Below are 17614 nucleotides of genomic sequence, written 5' to 3'. Positions count from 1 at the left end.
GTTTACTTCTGACAGATCTGAAGGCTGAGAAGTCCCAGGTGAAGGTCCAGAGGGATCAGCTCCTGGTGAGAACCTCCTTCTGATCTGCAGGTGGCTGCCTCCTCTGTGTCCTCACACAGCAGAGGGACAGCTCTGGTTTCTTTCTCTTCCTTTTCTTATTAGGGCACCGATCCTATGCTGGGGACTCCACCCTCATGATCTCATCCAAACAAGTTACCTTACAAGGGCCCCACCTCCAGATACCATCACACTGGGGAATCGATTCCCACATATGAGTTTTCAGGAGGCACAAACTCTCAATCCATAGAGCTCCTAACTATAAACTCTAGATTTCTCCTCTGCAAACCTCCTTCCATACATTTTTCTCCTGTTGATCTGTCTTTACAGTGATGTGTATGCCAGGAAGATCCTGCCCTCGCCTGGCCCCCTCCTGCGCAGCCAGGAGCAGAGCAGCCCTGCCACCCCCGTGGAGGACAGGTCTGTGGTCTTCTTCCCGCTCTGACTCCCACTACGGCCCTGCCATGGGTGCAGCGGGCTGAAACCGCCCGTCGGCCTCTCTCACAACCCCGGCAGCCCCCCAGTGCAGTGGCCTCACAGATGGAGCCCAGGGCAGCCTACACCCTGGTACCCCAGGAATTCCTCACAGATGCCAACTCCCAGAGCTGAGGAAGTGTCCCCAGAGTCACTGGGGCCCCATGCAGGCAGGCTTGCTTCACGTGCGTGCGTGCGTGCATGCTAAGTCACTTCAGTCATGTCCAACTCTTAGTGACTCTATGGACTGTAACCCACCAAGCTCCTCTGTCCATGGGATTCTCCAGGCAAGAATAATGGAGTGGGTTGCCATGCCCTCCTCCAAGGGATCTTCCCAACCCAGGGATTGAACCTACATCTCTTATGTCTCCTGCACTGGCAGGCGGCTTCTTTAGCGCTAGCACCACCCAGGAAGCCCGTGTGTTCCTTGTAAATCGATGTACCTGGGGCCACTTAAGGAACAGGAGCCAGCCCAGGGGCAGTTCCATGTAGCCCACCGGCCCCACGCAGAGTCCCCAGGTGGGAAGGGATGGAGTTGATAGGCCCGGCCTCAGACTGAGCAAAGCTGATGCGGCCCCTACCCGCAACGCGTGTCTCCAGTGCCCTCTGACTAGACTACCCGTGAGCCCTGCTTCACCCGGCAGGCCCTGCTCTTCTCCACAGGCTGCCCAGGGGTGAATTTCACCCACCACCACCCCCCACTCCACCCCTACACCCCCACTCTGGACAGAAGGCACAACTGCAGAGCAGCCCCCACCTCCCTGCCCCAGCTCTGCCCTAGCTCTTCTCTCTGAGCTGCAGTCAGAATGCCACATATCGCATGAGATGATAAGCAACCCTCTGTTATGTACAATCCTCCCCACCTCCCAAGGGAGTGGATACTGTCCATGCCGTGTGGAGTGACGGGTGTGAGGACAGATGCTTGCCAGAGCCAGGAGAGCACCTCGTTTGAATTTCTCAAGGAGGATTTCACGTCTAGGGGTTAGATGGAAAATGAGAAGGGAAAGGGGTACTTGCATCCTTCCCTTTTTAAAGGGGAAAAAAAATACTTCTTCCAAATCTCATTGGCCAGAATCTGGTCACCTGACCACACAGAGCTGCAAAGAAGGCTGGGAAATGTAGTATTCTGAAAGTGGCAACTTGCTGGGCTAAATAGCAGGGTTCTGTTTTTAAGGAGAGAAGGGAAAAGAGTTACCTCTGTCTCAGGAGCAACTAGCTAAGGGCTAGCTAAGCGGCTCCTCCAGGGCTGAGGTCATGGTCAGGCCCAAGGCAGGGAGGCCAGGGGGGCAACTGGAACAACAGGGAGCTGAGGAAGCAGAAAGCTTCTGCAGGTTCCTAAAGCCTCAGGCCAGGCCTTGTGGTCACCTCCTGTGGGGTGGAGGCGGGGGTGCAATGGGGTCCTAGAGGATATGACAGCTAAGCCGGGGGCTGAGGAAGGCAGGCCCACCACAGAATGGGCTTGGTTTGTGTCAGTTAGGGGTGGGGCAGAGAGGGGTGGGGGTGAGGGGATGGAGGAGGTGCTGAAAGCCTGTGCAGCCATGCGAAGGTCTGGGGACGGAGTAGCCCAGGAGGAGGAGACAGCAAAGCAAAGGGCCGGAGGCCGGGAGGACACTGGTCTACCAGAGTAACGGCGTGGCTGGAGTGCAGTGAGCAGCCTAGATCACACAGGGACGAGTCTGAATTTCATCCCAAGGCTGATGAGAAGCCATGAAGGGTTTGAGCCAAAAGACCAGGCGCCACGTGCCTCGGGTGGGTGCAGGCGGCTTGCTGCGGGGGGCTGCAGAGAAGCGGGGCTGAGAGCGGAAAAGCCATGAGCACGGAAAAGTGCCCTGGAAAGGTGAATCCCAGGGCCAAAGGTCAAGCATGGTAAAGTGTGTTGTGTCCTTGTCCCCAGCATCCCAGAGAGGCCAGTGTCATCTGTCCCTCTCACAGGGGACAGCCAGACGGACTCCGACATCCTGGCCTTCATCAAGGCCAGACAGAACATCCTGCAGAGGACAGGTAAGAGCCCCTTCCCCGGCAGCTCCTCCAGGGCCCAGGTCAAGGTCAGGCCCTAGGTTGGGGCAGGGGGGTAAAGCTGAAACAACAGGAAGCTGAGGAAGTAGGAAGCTTCCGGAGGTTCCCAAAGCCTCGGGCAGGGCCTTGCAGTCACCCGCCTTGTCCACTGCTGCCTCCTCCTGGAGACAGCCCCAGAAGGCAGTCTTGGACACACCGAGACGGACCCAGGGGGTGGCCAGCCCAGGGGCCCCTGCCTGCCCCACTTGGCAAAGCGCCCCTTCGTCCCCAGCTCTTTAGGATGTCTGGTCACCTGTCCCCAGAGCCAGCTCCCCTCCATCTGCCTGCTCCAAACAGGAAGTGCTGACCGACGGTTTGGGAACTCATTCAACCCCCAGCTCGAAATCTTACTCTCCTGTTGGAGCCTGGTTCTTGCCAGCGAGTTGTAGGTGTGAACACCACTTGAAGGTCTGAGCCCAAGGACATGGGAACAGTTAGAGAAGAAATACGTGGTGTGTCAAGAGCTGGAAGAGAAAGAGAAGGCCCAGCCTGGCCTCCGTCCCTGGCCTCCCCTGCTTCCTCGTGGCCCCTGCCCTCCCGTGCGGACAGGACTTCTTCCTTCTCCCTGGAGACCCGCAGGGCCCGGCCTCCATCCAGGGCCCCTGACCCCAGCCCTGCTTTTAGTCTTAGCCTCGTCCCAGTGATTCAAAGGCTATCCATCTGGCTTAGCGTCGCTTTCACACGGCTGCAAGGCACCAGACGGGTGAGACGGCCGCCTCTTGGACCTTCTGGGGGCCGACACCTGCCGTGAGAGGCCTACACTCAGCTTCACCTCCAGTTCCCTGCAGGCTAGCCTGCAGGAGGTGTGCACACGGATAGAGCGGATCCATGTCATATTGTCCTCCAGCCTCGCTGGGATCCACCCTGCCAACTGTTCTCTCCTCACCACTAGCACCAGCAACATCAGCGCCGCCGTCCGGTCTCTGCTGAGACCGGGGACAGGCTGGCTCTGCTGCCACTCTGCTGTGACACCTGGTGACGTAACTCGCCTTCTCTCATCGCAGCTTCCTTGTCTCAAAAAGAAAAATTTGAATTCAGATTCAGACTCTCCAAGCCACCCCCACCCCCGCCATCTCCCAAATACTCTAATGATATGTATCAGACCCAGAGCAATACTGGACAGCCAGTCGGTAAATAAGCACTGTGTTTATTAGGCACCTTCTGTATGCCGGGCACTGCACCAGTCCTGGGGCATATCAGTGAACAAGATGGAAGCCCTTGACAGGCTGGAAGGAAGGAGAGAGACTGTGAACACATCCCAGAGACGTAAGGTCATCCTCGGTGCCTACGAGAGCTCTGAAGTAGCTGGAATACGTGATGCATAGAGATCTCCAGAGAGATGCTTTTATCTGGGAGCAGAGAAGGGGGAGACTCAAAACTGAGGCCTAAGAGTGAGGATGACGCAGCCGTGCGGCTCTGGGGGCCAGGGCTCCACTCTGGGAGGAGCAGCAAGGGGCCAGCCCGGAGAGGAAGGACTCAGCTTAGTCACGGGGTGGGACAGAGGCTAGCACAGCTGGGGGCGGGGGGGCCAAGCCAGGGAGCAGGGCAGGATCCCACAGGCCTCCTGGGCCTGGCTTCTGCTCTAGGAGCGCACAGTGGGAACTCGGGGAAGAATGGAAACCATAGCGTGATGTGATCTGACCAGTGGTTTGGAAAGCTCACTCGGGCCACAGAGTGTCGTGTGGGCCACAGAGGACCAGGAGCAGCAGTTCTCAGGGAAGTACCTTCCCGGGACGGTCCGGATGGCCCAGACTTACTGCTGCCGGCATGTGACATGTGGGGGTCACAAAGATTTGTTTATACACTGAAAGGAACGGCCCAGGAGGGGGAAAAAAATGGAGGAGGATTTATGATGTGGGAAAGAGGACTAAAATGCAAGAGAACCTTCTTGGAGCTAGGAGACACCCCCACCCCCCGGAACAAATTCATAAAATTCAACCATCATTTGTCCCATCCAAAAGTCTACAAATAAGCAATATTTTAAAGTTCTGTTTACTCAGCTTTTGTTTCACACATTAGCGACATGACCCTCCAGCCCACTCGAAAGAGAAGAGGCAGACATCCAAGGTCTATGGCAGGATGGCATCTTCCTGCTAACACCAGGCCTGGCTGGTTCAGAAAACTGGGTCAAAGACTGGAGCACTCTTTTTTTTTTTTATTTTATTTGGCTGCACCAGGTCTTCGTTGCAGCACATGGGATGGTCCATTTTCATTGTGGCACGCGGACTCTTAGTTGCTACATGCACAATCTTAGTTCCCTGACCAGGGATCGAACCCGGACCCCCTGCATTGGGAGCGGCATGGAGTCTCAGCCACTGGATCACCAGGGAAGTCCCCAGAGGTTGGGGCACTTTCATTATGATGTTTAGAGCAGGTTACCAGTTATACGTTTTCTTCATGAACATTATTCATTGTGGCGCCCTCAACACGCCTGTAAGGCGCACAGAACCACGAGTGTGATCCCCGTTTTGACAGGAGAGGAAGCTGAGGCACGTGCCCCCCCTCACCGCGCCCCCCTGCAATGGCAGAGCCAGGAGAACCCAGGCCTCCCGCGCCCTCCACTGGGCCCAGCCGGCTGGAAAGCCAGCCTGCGGGCGGGTGTTTTCCCTCAGCTTCCACCCTCCCTGCAGCTGGGGAGCTTTGTTCTCCAAACAAACGGCAGCCTGGAAGTAATTCATCAAAACAAACACGAGTTCGAGGGTTCAGTTTTTATCCCCCAAGGGGAGGAAAATAATCCCGGGTTCCTCGTGACCGCGGGGCCCCAGGGAAGCTGACGACAGGGTGACAAAGGCCCCCTCTCCGGCCAGGTCAGGGCTGCAGAGCAGCAGGTGCGGTCTCTCCCCACCGACGCACGGCAGATGGCCCCGGTCCACCACGCCGCGCTGTCTACACAGCCCACTTATCAGGCCTCCCTGTGGGCAAACACACGGGCCGGGCCCAGGCACCTTGCCCTCCCCGCCGCAGCCAAAGCAAACACTGCCCGCCCCTGCCCTGGGCCCCTCTGCTCTTAATTCAGTGGCGCTGTCTGGCGGGGCTCCTTCACAAGAGCTCGTTATGGGGGATTTGTGACCGTCAGCCACGGAACAAGAGCCCGGAAAGGGTGATTTAGCTGGCTCTTAGGCTTCACCAAGGGCCAGGATGAATCTGTTTGATTTAGGATTCTTGGGGAAGCTGTGGAGCGTTTCAATCCCTGCCAGGGGCACACGTGGACAGGTATATCTCCCTCGGAAGGGGCATTAGTCATCCACAGTGTGAAAGCTGCTGTTTCTAGCTGCCAAAGGTGACTTCGAGAGTGGAGAAAATGAGATTAACCCCTTTCTAGATCCCTCCTTAATCCCTGAGTTTGGAAGAATGTCTGTCTGGAAACTTGATGTTTGCTGTGACCCCCCCATGACTACAACACCCTCTTCTCCAGCCAGAAGGAGCACCCTCAAAGCCCCCCTGCACCCCCAGCCCCAGCACCTCCGCTCTGAGAAGCCCCTGGCTTTCTCCTTCCATCAGGAGCCCTCCCAGAGACTGGGACGTAAGGGCTATCCATCTCAGCCCTGGGCGACCCTGGGCCACTCACCTCCTCCAGCCTCCCTGTCACCCCTGTCAGGCTCAGATTCCACCTTTGCCCCGGTGGGCAGCTCTCCTGAGACACGGTCCACAAAGTTCCCTCGTAACCTGCTGAGCGCCAGGGAGCCGTCAGCGGGGAAACTGGCCTGTGTGTGGAGACCTGATCCAATGCGGTGAGGTGCGGTGGTGGTTTCAATGGTATAGCCGTGCCCTCCACCCTGGGAATCCGCAGTCACCAAAAGCCCAGCATCGACCGGCAGCTCCATTACTTAAAATGAGGTTCGTAGAGAATGAACGGGAACCAGCACATTTGTTGTGAATGGAGGTCGATCTGTGGAGGAGCTGTGTCTCTGAATATTGTGCGCTCTGAGCCCATCCTGGGCCCTTTCTCAGCCCCACCCTTACCCCCAGTCCTCACCGCAGGCAGTGAAAGCCCTAGGGGGGAGCTGGCTCCGACTCTGTGCTCCTGGCCCAGGAATCCTGGCCCAGGACGCTTGTCAGTGGTGCAGAAGAAGCCTCAGACCCGTGACTTGGTCCACAACCACATGCATCACGGTCCCCAGTACCTGCCCTTGCCAACCCTTGGAACAGAGAGATGAAAGCAATGGGTTTGATCCTGGCCATTCTTCAGAACAGCCGGGGCCCAGAGATTCTGATTTAATCCGTCCTGAGAGTGGCCTGGGTATGAGGATTCCTAAGGGCGCCCTAGACATTTCCAACCTGCACCTGCAACCTGGGTTCCAAGCTGCCACCCAGCACCTGCTGGGAACCTTGGGTCCAGAGTGACTAGAACACATCACCTTCCCACGCTCTGGTGTGTCTGACTTTCTCCCTTCCTGGTCTAGGAGTCAATTAGGACAGCCAGGAATGTCTTAAAAATAAGGACTGGGCTTCCCTCGGTGGTGAAGAATCTGCCTGCCAATGCAGGAGATGTGGGTTCATTCCCTGATCCAGGATTATCCCACATGCCACAGAGCAGCTAAGCCCGTGCACCACAACTACAGAACCTGTGCTCCAGAGCCCGGGAGCAGCGACTACTGAGCCCACGCACCCTAGAGCCCGTGCTCTGCCACAAGAAGCCCCCGCAGTGAGAGGCCCACGCACTGCAACTAGAGAGTAGCCCCCACAGAAAGTCCGAGAAGCAATGAGGACCCAGTGCAGCCAAAAAATAAATAATTTTTTTAAAATAAATAAGGACATCTCAGGATTTCCCTGGTGGTCCAGTGGCTACGAATCCATATGCCAGTGCAGGGGACACAGGTTCTATCCCCGGTCCGGGAAGATCCCACATGCCGTGGAGCGACGAAGCCCACGGGGCCACAACTACTGAAGCCCTCGCTCCAGAGCCCGTGCTCCGCAACAAGAGGAGCCACCGTAATGAGAAGCCCACACCCCACAAATACAGAGTAGCCCCCGCTCAGCACAGCTAGAGAAAGCCTGCACAGAGAAGTGAAGACCCAGTGCGGCCAAAAATAAAATAAAGTTTTTAAATTTAAAAAAACAAGGACCATCTCCATTGAATTAGACAGTGAAGTCCACGGAACTAGACCTTGCCCATACAACTAAATCTGGGGATCAAGGGTTCATAGCCTTGAATCGTTTTCAACCTCTTCCTCCCATTACTTCCCACATTCTCTGCATCACAGAGAATCACCGATTCCCCCTCCAGAAGAGCACGCCGGCCACGCCCACACACCCCCACTGCGAGGCACCCACGTCCACACCTGGATGCTGCAGCCGCCTCGCCCCTCCGTCTCTCTGTTCACTGCAGTTTTTTAAAAAATACCGTGTTCTTTACCCGAGAACCTTCAGAAATTCTTATTATGGTAGCCAAACTTCAAGCAAATGAACTGCACATCCCCCATATTAGTTCTCATACTTTTCTGGGTCCAGTGAGTCTGAGTGGGGCCCAAGAGTCTACATCTCTTAACAAGCTCCTGGAGATGCCCGTGCCACTGGTCGGTGGACCCCACCTTGCAAAGCAAGGAACCACACTAGCTACTTGGCTTTTCCCAGGTACCTGGTCTACTCCAGTGATTTGGAAGCGAGAAAAGTGAGGCCCAGAGAACAGGCATGTTTTACCCAAGGTCACACCATGGGTTGGGGACCATCCTGGCTAGAACCCAGGGGTCTTGCTCCTTAGGCCAGAGAACCCTTTCTTCATGTCCCACCATGGGAAGATATAGCATGGGGCCACATGGTCAGGAGGAAACATCAAAGAATATAATGAATAGCTGGGGCAAAAAGCAAGGAGCGAATCTGCAAGAATGAAACAGCTGTGTCAGCAAAAACCGTGGAGTTGGAAAATGAGTGTGGGTCCTGGCTCAGGGTGATGAAACTTTTGCAAAGAGCAAAGTAGGCAGGCATTTCCTACAGTGTTTGGGGAGTAGACACAGCCCCCTGGGAGTAAGGCCCTGAGCGGTGCCCCACCTGACACCCACCTGCTCCCCTCGCCCTTCCACCCGAGAGGTCCGTGACCCAAGCAGGGCCTAACCGAGAACACCCATCTCCTTTCAGGTTTCCAGTAAGCACCGGCGGTGCATTGCGGCAGCAAGAACGGACTCCAGACGAAGGTCTCAGCTCCAGCAGGGATCTGTGGCCTGCTGGAAGCAATTGGTGACCTGGATCCCAGTCGGGGGGTTGTATTTCTTTAAGGATGGAGCCCTGGATGCTGCCAGTGGGGCTGGGGCCAGGCTTATGGTGCTGTCCTTGCTGTGGGTGCTGGAGCCGTGGGCAGCCAGGCAGTGACGGGTTCTAGGGGTGGAATGAGGGCTTTAGCTCACCCTTGCTGTGGTCTACACATAGACGACTACAAGCCTTTGAGATCCTGAAACAGTTCCATCCTAGCGCAGTGGCAGGGAAGCTCACACTGGTAGAAGGAGGAGGAAATGATAATGGGTTATCTTTAGCTACGGGGTTGGCCAAAAAGTTTGTATGGGTTTTTCTGCAACATCTTACAGGGAAATTCCAAATGAACTTCTCGGCCAACCCAATATTTTCCCGCCACTCCCCTGCCCCAGACCCTGGTTGAAACGCCCAGAAATGGCTGGGGCAGCCACACAGCAGGTCAGACCAAAGACAAGGCAGTGGACAGCCGCAGGGCATCTGGATGGCCAGCCCTGCCCTCCCAGGCCAGACTCCGCAGCATCACTCTCATGGTCCAGATAACCCACGGTGACACCTGAATCAGCTGCGTCTCCAGGGAGCCACCCCTACGGCTGCACCCGGAGAGCAATGGACGGCTCCCGGGAGCTCCGCTGAGAACCGAGAGGAGCGGTGTGGGCGCCTTGGGCCTCCCCTTCACCCCGTGCCTCGGGGCTGGGCAGGGTTTGGGTCAGTTCTACCCACTCCCACGGAGGACCGCATCTCAGGGAGCTCTCTCAGCACTCCTGGCCCAGGGCCAGTGGAGGGTGGGCCGCCCCCTAGAGGCCCTTGGGGGGACTGCCCCCCGCCTCAGGACGCTGGCAGTAAGTCCAAGCCAGCTGCAGGGGGGTGGGCAGGGGGAAGGGGAGGGACCCTGGAAGTGCAGCTAACCAAATAAAAGCGCTTGTCCACTGCCCTGTCTCCTCTGGCCCATGAGTCGCCCTGGGGAGGGAGCAGAGAGAGAGTACGACATAGTCAGTTTCCCCACCCACCCTCCTGACCCTTTCAGGTCTGGGTAACAGGATCGTGCAAGAGAAGCTAGGTGATTACATTTCAAAGCTAGACAGAGCTCCTCTGGCCCACACCTGTGTTGATAACTTTAGAAAACTGAAGCGGGGCAGGGGTGGGCTTTCCTGGTGGTTCAGTGGTAAAGAATCCACCTGCCAACGCAGGAGACACAGGTTCCATCCATCCCTGGTCCAGGAAGATCCCACATGCCGAGGAGCCGCTAAGCCCGTGAGCCACAGCTCTTGAGTCTGTGCTCTAGAGCCCAGAGCCGCAACTACTGAAACCCCGTGTGTCCCACAAGAGGAGCCACTGCAGTGAGAAGCCCCAGCTCCCTGCAACTAGAGAAAGTCCGTGTAGCATCAAAGACCCAGCACGGCCAAAAATAAACGCATAAAATTATTTTTAAAAAAGAAAGAAAAATGAAGTGAAAGGGAGGTCCTGGTTGTTGATTATACAGCCAGTTAGCGGCAGAGGTCCCCTCCTCGGGTGGCTTTCCCTGATCACCCCAACTAGAGGGACACCCCCACCCTGGTGACCCTCTATGCCGTCACTCTATTATCTTTTCATCACTGCCTGACAGATGTCAGATCTTTATTTGCTTTTCTTTTTTTTTTTCCCCCTTTATTGGCCATGGTGCACATCTTGTGGGATCTTAGTTCCCCACCCAGGGTTTGAACCCAGGTCCTCGGCATTGAGAGCAAGCCGTCCTAAACACTGAACTGCCAGAGAGTCCCCTATTTGCTTCTTCTCTAATGGTCTTCAGAGCCCACCACCACCTAGACTAAGAGCTCCACGACAACAAGGGATTGCCTGTCCTGCTCATCACTGTGTCCCCGGTACCATGTCCTTGGTTCACGAGTGCAGAGTCAGAGCCACTCTCCTGCTTCTTGGGCCCCCGTGACACCCCCCGGGCCCACTGGGCATCCTGGCCCCCACGTGGCATGTGGCAAATCCTTGGGAAAGTCCACAGAACCAGTGAGGGGGGGTGCAAATGGCCTTCACAGCCTGATTCTAGAAGCCTCCCCAGGAGTCCGCAGGGCACATACATGTTCTTTCTCTCTCTCTCTCTTAAGAGCCCCGAGGATGGCAGGGAGTGGGCCAGGCTCCCTCAGAAACAGACTCAGAGTACCCGGCACACCTTGGCACCCAGCCCTCTGGAGCTGGTTGGTCTGCGGACCATAGCGCTCCTGCCCAGAAGTTACCTCCCCGACCCAAGGGCCTCGTTGACAGGGATGTGTGACGTGGCCCCACGCAGAGCGCAAACCCGCCTCCTAGAACAGTCTCACTGAGGCCGGAGAGGAAAAGACGAGAACACAGCCAGCCCCAACACAGCCAGCCCCGGAAGCCGCCCACTCCCCGCAGAGGCTGGCCTCTGACGTGGACGGCCGCTCCCCCGGTGCAAATGCCCCTCAGCCCTGCGGGCCCTGCAAGTGGGCGGAGCGGAGGAAACGTTCTGGAAAGACCCTCCAGCAGTTCCCCCTTCCCGCCCCCTGCACCGGGTTATGGAGAGCCGTGAGGAGGTCCCGGGTATCTGAGCTCACTCCAGGCCGAAATGTGGCGTTTTTTGCAAAACATCTTCCGGAAAGCAGCCTGGCCAGTGATTTCCCACCTGGGTCCTACTAGGACCGAACTGGCTCTGCCAGTGACAGGAAGTGTTAGGAGGAGGGAGGCTTAGAATGTGGCTTTCTGGGACCTTGGAAAGGGGCTGGTTTTTAGAAAGCAGAAAGAGAAGTTGTGGTAGACTGAATAACCTGCCTGAATTCTTCACCCCCTATGTAACAGAGTTTTGGCCATGGCCTCATCAGGGTAGAGTATGCCTCCCTCCCCCTTCAATATGGACTCGGCCCTGCAACTTGCTTTGGTTAGTGGGGACGTTGGCACCTATGGTACAAGCAGAGGCGTGAAATGTGCCGACCTGGCTGGGCCCACCTCTTGCCAGGCTGGTGATCTCTGCTTGGCAAGAACATGCCCCAGGCAGGCGCTGGCCCCTCGAGCCCACACCCCAGAACACGCAGCGAGCAGACCCGAGCCCAGGCCACAGCCTGGAGTCGAGCCCCGCAGCACTGGAGCCTGGATTCCCAGGTCTGCTGAGCCTCGGCTGACCCGAGGAGCCATTCTCCTGAGAATAAATGCTTGCTGTCATTGGCCACTACGACTTGCGGGGGCGGGACTTGCTATGAAGCATTAACTGTGGCAAGAGCCACTGAAACTGAAACCCAGAGATCCTATGTGAACAGACCCAGGGTTTCTCAGAGTTCATTTCCTTCCTTCTATGCCGCCTATCCAAAGGCACTTGAGGGTTTCCGTGCCGGTCCAGTGGTTAAGATAAGACCTGCCGACACAGCCGCCACGGGTTCCATCCCTGCTCCGGGAAGGTCCTACATGCCACAGAGCAACTAAGTCCGCGCCCCACAACTGCTGACGCCCATGCCTAGAGCCTGTGCTCTGCCACAGAAGAAGCTCGGGCACCGTGAGGAAGAGTGGCCCCCACTCGCTGCACCTGGAGAAAGCGGCGAAGGCCCAGCGCAACCAAGAAATAAAACACTAGTAGTAGGGAAAGTCACTCAGTCCTGCGACCTCATGGACTGTAGCCCACCAGGCTCCTCTGTCCATGGGATTCTCCAGGCAAGAAGACTGGAGTGGGTTGCCATTTCCTTCTCCAGGGGATCTTCCCGACCCAGGAATCGAACCCATGTCTCCTGCATTGCAGGCAGATTCTTTACCGACTGAGCTAGGAGGGAAGCAGGCACTTGAGGACAGGCTGTATGGAGCTGGCACTTTCGGCCACGATAGAGCACCAGAGACCTGATGCAGCCTCCTGCGCTAAGCAACTGAAAACTAGACAAAACCCATAAAACAAGGGTTTCCCGACATGCGACCAAAGGCAGTACAAGACCTGGAACCCCAAGAGAAGAGAAACGAGTGAGGTGAGCCCACTAGTCACCCATGTGCAGGGCAGGCAGGCAGTGCAGGTGGTAACCTCCCCTGTCAGCCCTCAACTGGTAGGGGTGGGAGTTGAGAGATAAACAGCCCAGCCCCCTTCCGCCCCATGGGACAACCCTGAGTGAGCCCTACACAGGTGGTGTCCCCCAGGGCCCCCACAGGTGGACCCCCTGGGTGCCCACAGCAAGCACCTGCTCCATCACACGTGCGGGGCTGCCCACTTTCCTCCCCTGCCCCCTTCCCCGCTTTCTTGGAATCCCTTCCTGGGGTCAGTTCCCAGATAAACCGCGCATACCCCTATCTGGTCTCAGAGTCTGCTCCAAGGTCAATCTAACTCAGGCAAGGACATCTATTTCAGAGTCACAGCGGGGGGCTCTTGCATCAAGCTGTCTGGGCTGATGAGAATGGGAGTCCCCCCAACTTAAACTAGAGCCCCCCCTCTCAATCTCACTACACACTGGGGCTCAGGGAATGATCTCTCATGAGAAAGGAATCCTGCTGCCCCAGTAAACATGGAATCTTCTGAACGAGATCAATAACAGGTGTGCTTGTCTGATTGTGTCTTCAGCCTCTTTCCGCTTGGCTTTGCCCACCTCACCCCACCCCACCCCCCAGGGGGACACCCCCCTGACTCTCTGGCCAGCAGGGCACTCACACCCACAGGCCCTGCCTCCCACACGGGAGGCTCTCCCACACCCTTCTCGGTGGGGACACCGCCAGGAGCCCAGACAACCACACACCGGGCTTGTGGCTCTGGCCCCACGCGCCACCGTGTAGGTGGGCACCGTTACGGCGGCAGGATCTGAGCCTGGAGCCCGACACCTGCCCGCTCCCCTGCAGGGGGCGCACCTGGGCCAGGCGGGCCTCAGCCCCTCCCCTGATCCCTGGTCCAGAACGTGCCTTTCTCATTTGTGCAGATAGGCGCCTATGGAGCCACGCCGTGAGCGAATACCCATGTTGGACGGCGGCTGAGCGAGCTGGCCCGCCCTCCGCTCCCGGCTCATTCAGACGGAAAGAGGCCCGCGTCCAGCTGCTGTTTGCTCTGCATCCTCTGACCACTGTACATGAGATTGATCGGGGGTGGGGGCGAGGGTTGTTTTTCTTCTTTTTTCCTCCAATCTCCTTATTAGTTCAGCCTCAAAAGGTCCCTTATCACTGCCGGATGTCAGGCCACACTCTGCCAGCAGGCCTGGCCACGTTAGACTCTCCATTAATTGATTTTGCCCTCCCACCTTGGGGAAGCGCAAATCGGGGCTGCCCATTAGCAGCAATAATTCCCTGAAAGAGATGATAAATCATGCCCCGTGTCCGTCCATCGCTCCCAGCGGAGTGGCGCCCACGTGGGGAGGTGTTGTGCAGGCAGGGACCATGTCGGATGAGCAGGGGAGGTCCCGCAGGCCTGAAGTTTCCCTCCCAAACCTGGCCGGGCCGGGTCACAGCCAGGCAGAGGAGCAGCCAAGGCAGGTGCCAACACACAGAGGGCACCCAGCTCGCATACTGAACGAGGGAAGCGGGAGTGGACAGGCACTTGCCCTGGAGTGCAGAGTGCTTTGGGGACCCATCGAGCTGAGCCCCTGAAATCCACCAGGAAGGCTTCATCCTTTAGCTCTGTGGTCCCCTTAAGCCAGAAGAGCTCCTGGGAAAGACTGTGTTAAACTCCAGCCAAGTTATGCCCTGTGAGGGAAGCCCTGGTGGCTCAGACTGTAAAGAAGCCGCCTGCAATGCAGGAGTCACAGGAGACTGGGGTTCGATCCCTGGGTGGGGAAGATCCCCCGGAGAAGGGAATGGCTACCCACTCCAGTATTCTTGCCTGGAGAATTCCATTGACAGAGGAGCCTGGTGGGTACAGCCCAGGGGGTCACAAAGAGTTGGACATGACTGAGCAACAAATACACAATGCTCTGTGAGAGGAAACAGCAGCAGAAGGGAGAAACGAGGCGAGGCCCTCAACAGTGGGGGCGAGACCTCCCAAAGGAGTAGGGTCTTCACCCACAGTGAGCCTGGCATCCTTCCTGTCCAGGCCCTGAGGGAGCCCTGTCCACCTGCCACTGACAGCTCTCCCATCGTGCTCGCCCATCTCCCCCTTCCTTTCCTTCCACCTGAGAACCACCACCACCACCTGCAGACCACACTCAGCAAGGATATTCACACAGAAGAGGTTGCTAAGACCCGCCCAAGTCCCCAGACAGCAGCAGGTGAGCTTTCCAAATGGTAAAGGAGAACTCTTCACATACTGAGCTTCTCCCAGGCAATAAAATGGGATTTGATTATCACACGGCTGGCAGGTGTGTAAGCATAAACCTAGCTTAGAGCCAGGACCGAGGGTGAGATGTGTGACCCAGATGCTTGCTTCTGCCCCAGGACCAGCAGGCCTCCCAGCATGGTGCTGTCTGAGAAAGCTCTGGGTGTGAGGAGGGCCTTACAGGAGACGGCTGTGGACCCCCAGGTGGCCTCAGGGACCCAGAGCCAGCAGGACTGCAAGGAAGGCACCTGCCATGCCACCCCCAGACAGGGCCCCAATTGAACCTTGAACTTATCTAACCATTGAGAAGTAACAATCCCTAACTGTGGCTTAAACAAATCGGGCTTAGGTTTCAAACCCGTTTAAATCTAGAGGTAGGCGTGTGTAGGAATCAGCTGAGCGTCTTTGCGATGCTCTTGACCTTTCCCACAAGGACACGGGGTGGCTGAGCAGAGGCCAGCATCTGCGATCCCCTGATCCCCTCCCCCTCTCTGGGCCCCTCTCCTCCGCTTTCACCTGTGTTTGCTTCCAATGGCCTGGCCGCACCTGGGGCTCCTCGGTGGACTGTCCACAGGCTCCTGGAGCCATTTTGCCTGCAGATGCAGAGCTAGAAATGCCGGAATGACTGCCTGGGCTGAGAAGATGATAGCCCGGCCTCCCTGCCTCCAGCGGACTAACTGGGTGCACTTCACCCATCAGGGCTCCCCGGAAACCAGGGGAGGACTGGGTGACGGTGCTCTGTTTAACCCCTATGGGTCTTCACTTCCTTCACTGCCCATACACAAAGCCCCCTTGCAGGGCTGTTCCTGAGACAGTGAGGAGCAGGATTATCATGATGGGTGAAATCAGCCAGGCTCCACTGCCTGGGGCTGACGTGTACAAATGTGGGGTTCTGTTCGCTGAGAAGGCGGGAAAAGCTATCAGCGTGGCAACTCGTGTCTGCGGGCGCAGCTCGTTACAGGAAACGCCAGAGAACACAAGCAGATTACTGACAACCCTCACACACTGCTGGTAGGGATGTAAAATGGCACAGCTACTTTGGAAGACAGTCTGGTGGTTCCTCAAATAATTAAGCATAGAGTGACCATGTGACCCAGCAATTCTACTTCTAAGTACACTATAGGGGAGAGATGAAAAGTTACAATCCCACTAAAAGAGACTCGTACATGAACACTCATAGCAGTATTATTCATAACAGCCAAATATCTATCAACTGATAAATGGGTATATAAATATACATAAAATGTTGGTACATATCCATGGAATGAAATACTATTCAGCCATAAAGAATGGACTGCTGACACTTGCTAAATTTTGGATAAACCTTAAAAACATTATGCTAATTGAAGAAGCCAGACACAAAAGTCCACATATTGTATGACTGCATTTAAGTGAAATGCTGTCTAACAAGGTCCTATTGTATAGCACAGTGAACTACTGATATATTCAATATCCTGTGATTATAAAGGAAAAGAATTTTTTTTAATGTATATATGTGTGTAACTGAGTCACTTTGCTCCACAGCAGACATTGGTACAATGGTGTTAATCAACTACACTTCATTTTTTTTTTTAATTTTTAAACATGTCCAGATTAGGGAAATCCTGAGACAGCAAGTTAAAGGTTGCCAGAGGCCAAGGTGGCAGACTGGATGGATGGGGGTGACAGCTAAAAGGTACAAGGTTCTGCTCTGAGGTTTTAAAAACATTTTAAAATTGATCTTGGGATAGTTGCAGGCCTCTGAATATACTTGAACAGAGAAACCATTCAATTATATACTTTAAGTGTGTGAATGGTAGCATGTGAGTTATTAAAAAAAAAAAAAAAAAAAGCTGCTACAAATACACACACACATGCAGAGAGAGAGGAAAACACCCGCGATTCCACCCACCCAGAGTGAACCACTGCTAACGCCTCCAGGCCAGGAGGTACTTTTTATAGTTTCTTTTTACTCACACATACATCTCACCGACATAGCCTCCCAAGGGAACCTGCTAAGGGTTTCAAGTGAGGAGGGTTTTCAGCAGAAACTCTAAAGCAAATGCTTCCAGTTTATTAAGAACACCAACCCTCACACTTTTCCTGATCCAGACTGTCATTTGTCCGTTTGCTTTCTCCTGATTTGTCACCCAGGTCCCTCATCCTCGGGTTCCCCCAAGAGGCGGGTCCACCCTTCCAGCCTCACTTCGTAGCCAAGGCAACTGAGTGCAAGTTCTATGCACACCTGTTCTGATTTCTTCCCAGCTCCTGAGCCTGGGGCTCGGAAGACGTCATGGGTGAGAAGCTGGGAGCATCCGATTTGGTCCCCAAACACCCATCCGACTTGGAGGCAGAAAGTGAGACATGAAGGCCTCGGGAGGACTGTTAGGTCTCTTTGAGGGGTCCTTGCCTCTGACCTGCTGCTCTCCATGGGGAAAAAGAAAAGCCCGGGCGGGGGGTGGCAGACCTGTTTGCATTCAGGGCACTTAGTGCAACCAAGCTGAGCTGCACTGTTCAAACAGACTCCCCAGCCTCCCAACACCTGTGCCGCCAGGGAGGGTGAGGCAGGCAGGAGGCTGGACGCAGGTCCCCGGGTGCTTCCCGCCTCTGTTTCCACAGCCACCCCCACGGCCCTGGCACAGTCCTGGGCCCGCC

The 17614-nt window shown here is 55.9% G+C and overlaps 1 protein-coding gene across 1 annotated transcript in view; it reads left to right on the top strand.

Annotated features, from left to right (window-relative positions):
- KIF6 (kinesin family member 6) overlaps positions 1-8826 on the top strand; it is a 392667-nt gene extending 383841 nt beyond the window's left edge. The window contains exons 20-22 of the mRNA XM_061146073.1: positions 388-477; positions 2426-2532; positions 8662-8826. Coding sequence (XP_061002056.1) covers positions 388-477; positions 2426-2532; positions 8662-8672 — 208 coding nt within the window. The 3' untranslated portion in view covers positions 8673-8826. The remainder of the gene's footprint in view (positions 1-387; positions 478-2425; positions 2533-8661) is intronic.
- The last annotated feature ends 8788 nt before the right edge of the window (positions 8827-17614 follow it).

Source organism: Dama dama, chromosome 7, assembly GCF_033118175.1.
Source record: "Dama dama isolate Ldn47 chromosome 7, ASM3311817v1, whole genome shotgun sequence".
Classification (NCBI taxonomy): Eukaryota; Metazoa; Chordata; class Mammalia; order Artiodactyla; family Cervidae; genus Dama; species Dama dama.
Note: the sequence above shows the minus strand (reverse complement) of the source record. Positions and strands in the feature narration are given on the sequence as shown.